Source organism: Mesoplodon bidens (genome assembly GCF_964165515.1).
Source record: "Mesoplodon bidens genome assembly, contig: HAP1_SCAFFOLD_1732, whole genome shotgun sequence".
Taxonomy (NCBI): Eukaryota; Metazoa; Chordata; class Mammalia; order Artiodactyla; family Ziphiidae; genus Mesoplodon; species Mesoplodon bidens.
Window position 1 is genome coordinate 517 of NW_027672319.1, and position 11,577 is coordinate 12,093.

Here is an 11,577-nt window from a genome sequence, read left to right on the forward strand (position 1 = left end):
TAACTGCATGTCTTAGAAAATGTGCATTTCATAGAATTATTTAAGAATGAAGCCTTAATAGCCCATCTTTTTAAGTATGTTAGCTGAACGTTATGATTGTGTAATATCATTTTAGGGCATTACCACATTTTAAGAAATAAAATAATATTCAGAAGCATAATTTTGCCAGAATGTAAAATTTAAAACCAGAAATTTGACTTGTGAAAAATCCTCACATGATTATTGGCCTGTTAAAAAATAAAGCAAACCCCACAAACCTGATGCAAGCTATTATGTGCAAAATAATGTGCTAGTTACACAGCCCTCTGGGAAGTGAATGTGAGTCCGGATGCTTCTTTCTTGGTTTATTTCATTCCTAGAGTACCTTTGTTGCAGGTTTTTCTTATGTTTCCAAAGGAAACAAGTAAGCCATCTCAAGTTTAAGTTTTGTCCTCAATAAAGTAAAAAATGTGCCAGATACCATTTGACTGGATGATAACTAAAACTGGACAAATATTTTCCCTCACTGGAGACTGACAGTGTTCTAGTTGTGCTTAAAATTTGTGATTCTCCTAAAAAAAAAGGGTACAAATGAAAACTTATGGTTACCAGGAGATAAGGGGGGAAGGATAAATTGGGAGATTGGGATTGACATATACACACTACTATATATAAAATAGATAATAATAACTTACTGTATAGCACAGGGAACTCTACTCAATACTCTGTAATGGCCTATATGGGAAAAGAATCTTTAAAAAAAGTGGACATATGTATATGTATAACTGGCTCACTTTGCTGTACACCTGAAACTAACACAAATTTGTAAATCAACTATACTCCAATAAAAATTTTTAAAAATAAAAAATAGAGTACTACATGCATTTCTAAGAAATAAACATTATTTTCTTCATTCTTCTAAAATAAATAAAAATAAAAAAATGTAATTTGTGATTTTCAAGCTAATGAACACCTAACAATGAAATTTGCAAATCTACATTTGGAATGTATAATTCTTTTGTTCAGAGGCAGTGACATTACAAAAGAACAAAACTTCTCAAACATTTCCCCATTTAGAGTAATGCTGACAGTGAGTGTCTGGTGGATCTCAGAGGGGCACAACTGATGATATATTTATCATGCTGCCAGTTTGCTAAGTGGTTTCCTATTCACTAAGAAAGACTTGTCAATGGATACTGAAGAATAGATGTGAGGTCTCTGTGAGGTCTTTGTGCCAAGTCTCTGTGTGTTGTCTCTGGGTGAGATCTCTGTGTGAAGTCTCTGTATGAGGTCCCTTTGGAAGGTATCTCTGGGAAATCTGTTAAATCTGTGCTAGGTTTCTGTCTGAGGGTCTGTGAAGCAACATGAGGTCCCTGTGTGAGGTCTCAGTATGTGATCTCTGAGAAAGGTGTTTGCGTGAGAAGTCTCTCTTGAGAGGTGTGTCTGTGAAGTCTTTGTGTATTGTCTCTGGGTCTCTCCATTTCTTTTTTTCTTTTGGTCTCTCAATTTCTTGTCTTACTGTACCTTATGGAAGATGGAGCAGCAAGAGAAGGGCAAAGGGACTTGCTTCTTTCTGTTTTCTTGCTGTTCCATCAGCATCACCTGTCTGTGGCACTCTCCCAGCAGGAGCCGAGAGGTCCAAGTCCAGCTTCCCCATATTCCCAGAACTCACTTCTGGGTGCCCCTGAGAGGACCCAGCAGCAGCCAGGCTCAGGTCCCAGCCCTGTCAACTCTTTCCTCTGGGTACCGACCTCTCCCACAAGTCCTGGCTCCACTCTCACTGCTGTGCCCATTCTGGAGGCTGCCTTGGGAATTGGGGCCCAGAGGTAGGGCCTGGCTCCAGGGAGAAACCAGGGGTGTGAGCAGTCCTGTGCTCACTCTGCCCCCTCCACCCCAGGTCACAGCATTTCCACGTGTTGAGGGGCCTGACAGGGATGGGGGATGGGGTCCATTTCTGTTGTCATCTGGATCAGGGGCATCAGCTGGAACAGAAATCTCCACACTGAGAAAGACACCACCTGGAGCTGTGTCCACCATGCGCCCTGCACATGGCAGAAAGCACCAAATCACTCTAGAGAAATTCTTCCTCATCTCCCTGCTTTTCCATATGGATGGGGGTCAGGAGACAAGAAAAGCTGTGCCAGAAGCAGATCAGTGGAACACTCCTGGATTGCACCCGGCCCCATCCACTTTGCACAGGTCACCTCCACACCACCACAAATCCTGTCTGATTGCTTCTTCACCTGCCAGGCTCTGGGATGATCAAGGACTGGGAGACAGGCAAGGCTTACTACACAATCACAAGCCAGTCCCCACCTCTCCCCTGGAGCAGTCCTTGGGCCATGTGTTTATGTGAAGGTCACCAGACTAGGAGTCACATCCCAAGTTCCCTAGTCCTGGCTTTTACACCTATTGTTAAGTTATCCTTTCTAAAAGTCAAGAGGAGATGATGTGTAAGCTTATTAAATATAGTATTAAGAGATTAACCTTCCCTGATTTGCTTTACTTCTATAAGTTTGACTTTCTGTTTTGACCTAAAGGTGGTTTCTCTAGGTCTGTGATCTTAGAGTTGGAATAGGGTAGAGACCCTGGGGTGGGGCCATGATGAGCTACTGGACCCTTAACTTTTCCTCCCCTTTAGGCCTTTAGATGGTGGTTGTATGTCAGGGGGCTGCTCTTTCAGAACTGCACATTTATGGGAATCTGGTACCACTTTGCCTCCTTCCTTGGATCCAGTGATTTTTCTACACCTACATCCCACCCTAAATTCACAGTGTTTGACCATCAGGTAGTTACTACCCACAGTCACACCCCTATTCCATTCATCCAAAACTCCTTCTCTGGGGTTAACATAGAGTGGAAGGTAGGTGACCCATGAACATAGCCATTCATTTATATGGGACTGGACTCAACACAGCCCTCAGCAGCCTCCCTGATACTCCCCTCACCTACACACACAGAGCTGGAAATGCCATCCTTGCTGCTGCTCTAAAGTAGGAAAAACAGAGGTGGGGGAGGGTGATGCTGTACATTTTATTATGGCTAAGCTAAAAGGGGTTCATAGGGCATATCTCAATCCCAGCCTTCATCAGAGAGAGAAGGAACTCTTAAGAGCAGATGTTGTATATTCCCTACCAAGAGATCCAGGGGCAAGCTTTCTCCTGTTTCTGAACTCAGAGCCCATACTCTATTCCCCCCAAACTTCCATCCACTTGGCTCTGACACTTCCTGGAGACTGAATTGGAATCTCCAGCCCTATCGTGTAAACCTATCCACTACAGTTGCATAAAGTTCAAAGTAGCATAGAAGAAGGAGAAAGATTGGTTGAACCAGATCCTTGGGTGTGGGTTTCATAGGTTTTTCCCGTCTCATTGTTAGAGTAATTTTGGTTTGTGTAATGACAGTATTATAAGGTGCAATGAAGGGACACGAGACAAGGAGCAAGCTTGTGATGCTACTGTCCACCTCCCTCCATGCCCATCCCTTCTAGAAGACAAAGTGCACAGCACAGACAGCAGCCATTACACTATGCTTTTATTAGGAAAAAAAAAATATATATATATATATACATGTATTGGGGAACACTAAATATCTTGGATGTGCTAATGAGAAAATCATTTTCTCTACATGGACTGAATTTTTACTTGGAGACATGTTTTCCTACTAAAGGGAAGACTAAAGAAGGATTTTACTGTCGACCAGGCAAGACACCTCCCCAAAGATGACAATGCCTTGGACAGTGTTGATGGCGGGCTGGGGCACCTGGAATCCTTGGCCCATACTGGCAGGTACTAACTGGAAACAAACCCTTCTTGGGGGGCAAGGATGGGAGGCACCTTAGGCCCAGCTGCTCATCTTCGAACCTTACACTTTTCAAACTATGTTGGTGTCTGACTTTCCTTTCCCTCATAGAACAACTCTGGCCCTTGGAGGTGGCTTTATGACTACAGGCTGTATAACCCATCATTCTCCCTTGCTCTGGGTAGGAGGTAAGCCTATGGTAGCAGAAACACCCACATACTGGGACTTGGAATTCCAGTTTGTGTTCATTTAACTTTGTGGCATGAAGTCCATGGTGAATTGCTCTTTTTTCTTCTAGGATCTGTCCAACAGCTGCCATGCGTGCCTGACCCTCAGCAGTCTCACTCTTCAAGATTGATCTGCTTTTGACTGATCCGTGACTCCGGGCAGTGGCTGATATGGGCTTTTTTTTTTGCAGAGCATCTCGACCATTGACTTTTTTCTTGGGGAAAATCCACTTTAAAAATAGCCTCATCCTTTTTCTGAAGAGGCTTTCTGGAGGGCTATGTTTCTTCTCTGGCATGCGCTGGAGACATCTGCTCCCAATAGAGTCCGTTATTCCCCTGACCTGGGCAGGGTGGCGCATACTTCCAGCTTGAGAGGTCCCTAATTCTTTAAACCTTTCTTCATGCTCTCCTGGTTTATGCCCCCTACAGTCCTCTCTTTTGTAAGTAGGGGCAATCATCTTGCTCTGGCTCTTCCATGAGTCTTGGAGTTTTGAAGTTTTGGGCTCCTGCTGCCCTAGGTTGCTCCTTTGGGCTTCCATAAGGCCACTTGGCTCCTGGGAAGCTAACCTGTCTCTGGTGGGGACTCTCTGGGGATGGCACTGAGGCACCTGAGAAGCCAAGTTGTCTGCAGCAGGGAACCTGTGTTTGGGAAAGTCCTGAAGCTGGTTGTCTGACTGTACCTTTACTTTGGAGTTAAACTCACTAGCAACCTCCATGTTAAGGCATGGCTCACCTGGATGTTGGAAAACAGACATTCTAGGTAGTAGGAAACTTTTACTGGCCCCTGGCACCTCTAAACTCCTCATATGTACATTTGTGGTTTGGGATTTTGTCAACACTTTGGTTTCCAAGATAACACGAGACTGTGGTTGAAGAGCAGGAGACTCCTTGGCCTCCACAGCCTCCCTGGCCTCTTCACCTCTCAAAGACTGGGATCCTAAGTTCACCTCCATCACTGTTACCCTATGGCAGGGGTCTCCTGAGGCCTGACCACCACTCTCCTCTCTTGGCTCATTCCTGACCATTGCTGAACTTGGACCTGGCTCTAGGCTGTCCCTCTTGACCCATTCCACAGTCTCACTCTTCCAGGTTCTGCCCACAAGGCTGAGTGTGAGGGACTGAGAAGGTGGCCTGCCCTCCTGTCCAGTCAGAGAAGCCTTTGAGGGCCCATGGCAGTCACCAGATGGAATCGCTCCCAGGGCACTCTGGATTTCCTTACACACAGTTGAGGGGACAAGGAGAGGCCTCTTCAGGGTAGGAACTGACTCTTCTGTTATCACCTTCTCTCCTGAATGAGCCTGAGGAGGTTTCTCCAGGAACTCAGCAAACTGGACTGTTGAGTGGGACCCAGACACACAGGTAGCTGCAGGGGAAGAGGCAAACTGCAGAACGGTGGAGGGTTGGAACTTTTTCAACTTAAAGACATTTATGGCCTTGAGGACCTTGAGGGGTAGGGTCCACCTGTGCTTTACCCCAAACCGTATAATATGTGCTTCCAGCACCTCTCGAGTGTCTGGATCAAGGAAGGAAACCCTACAGGAGGTGTTCACGCAGGGTTCCCGACCCTTCAAGCAGTGTCTTCCACAGGCTCCAGCAGGCACTGCTTTGCACGCCTCACCAGGAGGGTCTTGACATGAGAGCTGATGAAAGTTGTCCTTGCCAGGAAGCCTCCCCAGGCAGCTGTAGGAGAGCAGATGGGGCCAGGATGGCTGGACAGGACAGGCAGGGGTGGGCACCTGCAGCCCAAGAACCCTCCTCTGCCCCCACACTGACTTCATAAAGCTCCTGCTCTCCCTCACTCTAGGGCCTTAGCCACGCCCTCCCATGGCTCCCCCTCCCAGGGCTGGGGTCACATTATAGGCTCTGGGAGGAAGGACGACCCAGGAGAGAAGGGGAAAGATTCTTTACCTTTGCAGAAGTGAAACCAGGTTGTGAGTCCCCTCCAGTTCTTCCAGGCAATCTCTGCAAGCTGGAAATCAGGAGACTGGGTCATGGTGGTGAAGGCAGAGGCCTAAGAGTCTTTCAGGAGGCTGAGTGCAATGGCCCTTTAAGGGAAATCTTTGGAGGATTAGACTCTGGAGCCCAAGTATCAGTGTCCAAGGCCACATGTCCCTGACAGTGATGGTAAGTCTCATTTGAAAAGGGTTTGTCCTTTGCAAAGTGCTTCCACGTTAATTAGGCTCAGGCTCTGTTTCCTGAGGAATAAGCTCTGCCACTGGCATCCTCAGAGACCGTGAAGCTGGGCCCTCAGGGTTAGGAGAGATGGAAGCTAACTCTCGGGGGCGCGCAGGGCTGAATGGCAAAGGCTTACCTTTCAAAGATCCACTTTTCTTCCTACTCCTGCTCCTCCCCTTCAGCTCTACTTGATGCTGAGAGAGAAGAAAAAATGAGGGGCGAACACCCAACTCTCACTGTCCTCTATCTAGGCAAGCTGTGTTCATGAACAACATGACTTTCTACATTTAACTAAAACTCTGTGGGTTTTCTTCCCCTTTTACTTATTTTTAAAGTGGATAACAATATTTTCAGTTTTTCTTCTTTGAAGCGTGCAAAGGTTTTTTTTTTTTTTTGCGGTACGCGGGCCTCTCACTGCTGTGGCCTCTCCCGTTGCGGAGCACAGGCTCCGGACGCATAGGCCCAACGGCCATGGCTCACAGACCCAGCCGCTCCGTGGCACGTGGGATCTTCCCGGACCGGGGCACGAACCCGCGTCCCCTGCATTGGCAGGGGGACTCTCAACCACTGCACCACCAGGGAAGCCCAAGAAGGATTTTTTAAGTTTTAATCACCATAGATTTCTTCTGTCACTGTTCCTCTGATCAAGAAACACACACATTCTCAGACCTAAATGTCCACGTGAGCTTTGTCAGATAGGATTCTGCTTCCCAAGGCCAGACCTCCACTCCAGCCTCTTCTCTCAGGCTCTCAGGGGCTCAGCCCCAACACAGAGGAAGGTCTCACTTGTGACACCCGCTGTGGGTAGGTGGCTGGTGAACCAGGGCTCAGGGGTCAGCCTTCCTGCAGAGATTGAACTCTTAGTAATCCAGTCCTTGACCATTATTAGTCACTGCATTTGGGACTTGCCCTGGAGCCCTCTACCATACCTGAACTCCTGGTCTACGATCTTAGGCTAGAAATCCTCATGCCCACTCTAACCCCTCTCTGGCCTGGCTTTTCCCTAGAAGGATGATGTTCTATACTTTTCTGAGAGTTCCCATCTCAGGAGTCTCTCTAGGTGGTTTAGAAAAGTGGAAACAAGAATAAGAAAAAAAGAGATAATCTCTGCTGGGATTAAGCCAAAGGTTTCTTACCTTCCTGATGTTTCTATGTTTCCTAGGTGGTGCTAAGAATGGATTACTCTGGAAGCAGGGGAGTAACATTAGGAAGAGCACCAGTCCACACAGGAACCCAAGGATGATATTAATCACCCAGGAAGTTGGGCTGCATCTCAGCCAGATAGCAACAATGTTTTTCGAAGAAAAGAGATTCTCCATCTTCTGAATTGCATTGCTGCCCTCAGGCAACAGAGCACTGGGAGTTCACTTGATGGCAGAACCCCAGGCCTGCATCACAGAGCTGTGGCCTTGTCACAAAGGGCTCCTGAGTGTGGGGGAGGGGCAATAAGAGAAACAGGCTGAATCACTGCCCCGCCTTCCCATCCAGACCCACAGACACCTGCACCCTCCTGGGGCTTCCAGATCCCTCCTTCCAACTACTCTCATCCTGTCAGAGAGACCTTAGCCAATTTTCTGTTCATTGCATCTGGAACCTGGTTCCTTCATCCATTAGAGACCTTTACTTGAGGCCCACCAATTTGATAACTCTTGAACATCTTAAGCTGACCCTGGAAGACTGGCTGTTTCACAGACATTTTTACTCAGGATTTCCTTTGTCCTCAGCTCCAACTTTCCCACATCATGTTTGTGTCTTGTGTAAACCCAGGGATAGAACTTGAATTTCTTTTACACTTATTTAGTTTTGTGAATTTTGAATAGTGTATGTTTTGCCTCATTTTCTATCAGAGGGAACTACACACAAAAATTAAAATAATTTATTTTTCAAAATTCATAAGTATGAAAGAATGATAAATAGTTATGTAATAGGGAAGAACAAATCTGACTCCACATTAGATCTTTTTTACTTTAATCTTTATGCTTTGTTGCCGGAGCTAACTCTGTCCATCCCTGTGACCCAGGCTGGCTCTGCACTTTTTGGAAAACAATGTTGCCTATAGCCTGAAATATACAGGATAGCCTATTGCTAAGGCTCTGACTTTTAAGAGCCCATTCATGGAGATAAAAAGTTGCAGAACAGAGAATAATAATTGTTTTGTTGGAGGTTTACAGGAACACGTGACCTGACCAGGATCTGACCCATCTGGCCAGCTGCTAGAACAAAGGATCCAACACCAAGATATTTGCAACAATTAGCCATGCCCCTCCCTCACCTTGCCTTTAAAAAGGCTTTGCTGAAAGCCTTCAGGAAGTTTGGGGTTTTTCCTGGGCATGAGCCACGTGTCTTCTTGCATGGCACTGTGTAAACCTTTCTCTGCTCCAAATTCTGATGTTTCAGTATTTAGCCTCACTGTGCATCAGGCACACAGACTTGCATCTGGTAACAGTTAAACCTTCAAATGATGTTTTTGTAAGTTTATAGTGTTTATAATTCTGGAGTTAGTAAATCTTTAAACTGCACAAAAACTTTTGGGACACACTGCAAACACGCACACACACACGTACTCATTTTCCTTAACCAATCTAGTACTTTCAAATCCAATAATCCATAATTTTCTACTTAAAAAAAAATCTTTCATATGTTGTCTCAACCCAACTTCTTAGTTTGCAACGATAAGACAGTCCCCACTCTCCAGATAAATTTTGAAATATGTGGTCTTAATCCATTAAGGCTGCTATAACAATATACCATAGACTGGGTAGATTAAAAACAACAGACATTTATTATTACAGTTCTGGAGGCTGGGAAGCCCAAGATCAAGTCACCAGTATGGCCACCTCGTAGTGAGAGCTCTCTTCCTGGTTCACAGCTGGAGCCTTCTCTCTGTATCCTCATATGATGGGAGGAGGCTAGAGATATCTCTGGAGTCTCTTTTATAAGGCACTAATCCCATTCATGAAAGCTCATAAGCACTTTTGCATGGCCCCGCCTCCTATCTTTAAGAGGTAGGATTTCAACATGTAAATTTTGAGAGAACATTAACATTCAGACGTGCACTCATTCTATACCCGGAAGCTAGGAATGGGTTAGGGGAGCCAAGGTCCTGACCCTAACGGGCTGTAGGGTGAAGAGTAGGACTAGGAGTCAAACCCTTGGGGCTGAGCCAGGTCTTGAGCAGCCTCTTCAGATATTCCTAGTGTGTTATGTATGTATTCTCTTTTCTGAGTGTGCCTTGCCTTTCCTGCCCCATCCTCCCAGGCCCCTGAAGCTTCAAGTCCAGCCTGAACCATATAGAAAGGGAGCTTTGAGTCTTACACAAAATTCCCTTATGACACCACTTTCTATCCCTTAGCAGTAACACAAGATTCACTGAAGGATTCACATGGTAAATATGTCTTAATGCCCCATGAGGGCTTTACAATAATGTGTATTCTCTGCTTCTTGGTCATAATTTTATACAGTTTTAGTGGGAACGTGAGCATGTGAGTTTATTTGGCTATATTGCCATGAATGTGCACTTTCACAAACATATCTCCTACATCTACTATTTTTCCTACAGTCTTTTCCTCCCATATGATATTCTCACCTTAATTCAACCTTTTATCAAAATTTAGACTTAGGTCTGTCACCATGTGGACATGCTTTGTAACAAAATAGCTTCAACCGAGGAGGTCAGTGGAAGGCCTGGACCAGCTATCTTGGTTCCATGATAGTAAGCAAAGGATCGCAAACTACCATGTTAAGCTTAAGCACAAAGCAAAGTTTATTTAAGCATAGGTACACTCTCAGAGAGGGAGAGAGAGGAGAGAGAAAGAGCAGGCTGTTTCTGAGAACAGGCTATTTCAGCGAAGTGAAGCAGGCCCAAAGCAAAGTATATCGAAGCAAAGGTACACTCTCAGGGTGTGGGGGGGGGGATGGGTGTACTGTTTCTGCAAATTGAAAGCAGCATTCCTAGAAAGGCTTACGAGTGCTTTTAAGGAGCATTTTGCAGAGAGGTGGGGGTGAGTGACAAGGATCATTATTTGATTGACAGTCCTGAGCTATGTAACAAGCTTTCTGCTGCACATGCTCTCATCCTTGAATCTCCAAGAGATTCCTACTGGGTGGGGTGAGGGGCAAAACCACATGTAATTTATTGTAATTATGGTATAATGAGTTTGGATTTACTATAGGTTATGCGCCTGTCTGGTCTGGGCATGCACAGCCTGGAGAAGTCCCCTGGTGTTACTGTGCCTCTCTTTATCAGGATAAGCTGCCCACCACCCGACCATAGTTTCTCCCGTTCTGGGTGGAGTCAAGGGAGGGTCCCCAGGTGGCTGCGTGTGACTCAATTTCTTCTTGTCTTTCTCACCACTGTCACCTCCTTGCTGCTAACGTCTCACTAACTACCTAACAGGTCTTCTTTGCATTCATATTTGCTCTCTAAATTTTCTCTATGACTGTATTTTCAATATGTTTTGTTTGATGGGGGTTTTTTTTGAAATTTAAAAATCTTACGATAACATTTACCTTGATTTATTTAATTATTGTTCTACTGTTATTGATTTCTGCCATCTTATTTTATGCTTTATTTTCTACATTTTCTTTAGTGTTTCTTTTTTCCCCTTCTTTGGCATCTTCCATTTTACAGGTCAAGGGTACTTATGTTTGTTTGACATTTGGGAATTTTTAATATTGTAATGGTTTTATATCTTGAATTATGTTAATTTTCTCCTCAATTTCTTACCCGTGGATGAAAAATATTCCCTGCCATATCCGTAGACAAAGGATGTTGCAGTCATCAAGTCAGACGTCAAAGCAGGAACCCTCAACTGAGCACCTTGAGGGGATTCGGGATGGAGAAAAACAGGGTACTGATTCTAGAGTTAAGGTGCATCTCAAAGGAATGATTTCACGGAGCCCAGATTCTTTCATCTTCTCATACATAGAAAAGTGCTACAGTCCTTAACTTGAGATGTCTAGTTTTCTTTAATTAATAGTAATCTTTTGATGTTCTGACTACCTGGTTTTGGTTGACTCCTCCCTTAGGTCTTCTGAGCAGTTCCTCAGAGTGATCTGACAGGCTGTGTTCTGGGCTTAAGTCCTCAGAAAATCTGCCAAATAAAACATAATTCTCCTTTTGGGTTGTGCATATTTTTCAGTCAGCAGTCTTGGCAACCAATGAAGGGGCCCAGAGCAGACTTTTCTTCTTTGCCTGAACTCTATGAGGATCCAGAGTCCTGGCGCCAGCAGAGGCTTCTTGGGCCTGTCCGCTTTCTCAGAGTGTCCAGACAAATTTGGGTGAGTATCTCCTGGTTCTTGGATCTCCAGTTTTGGTTGATGATCCTAAGTTTTATTCAGTGGTGTTAAACTCTTCTCTTGAGTAGTAGGTTATCCTTGAAACTTGGTTTCAAGA

The 11,577-nt window shown here is 45.1% G+C and overlaps 1 protein-coding gene across 3 annotated transcripts; it reads right to left on the bottom strand.

Moving 5' to 3' along the window:
• Positions 1-3,667: 3,667 nt before the first annotated feature.
• On the bottom strand, positions 3,668-8,625 carry LOC308610349 (spermatogenesis-associated protein 31A6-like; the record flags this gene model as incomplete). Of its 3 annotated transcripts, XM_081259521.1 has the most annotated exons (4): positions 7,319-8,625; positions 6,319-6,376; positions 5,916-5,976; positions 5,285-5,370 (listed from the first exon to the last, which is right to left on the bottom strand). In XM_081259521.1, exons 1-4 carry the CDS (start codon positions 7,499-7,501, stop codon positions 5,328-5,330), a joined length of 345 nt encoding a protein of 114 aa, XP_081115647.1. In that variant the 5' UTR covers positions 7,502-8,625. The 3 variants fall into 3 exon arrangements, 2 of the variants coding, with proteins under 2 accessions (XP_081115646.1, XP_081115647.1); XM_081259520.1 differs by lacking the exons at positions 6,319-6,376; positions 7,319-8,625 and having other exon boundaries at positions 3,668-5,370; positions 5,916-6,132; XR_014014518.1 differs by lacking the exons at positions 5,285-5,370; positions 6,319-6,376; positions 7,319-8,625 and adding an exon at positions 5,564-5,687 and having other exon boundaries at positions 5,916-6,132.
• Between the last annotated feature and the right edge of the window lie 2,952 nt (positions 8,626-11,577).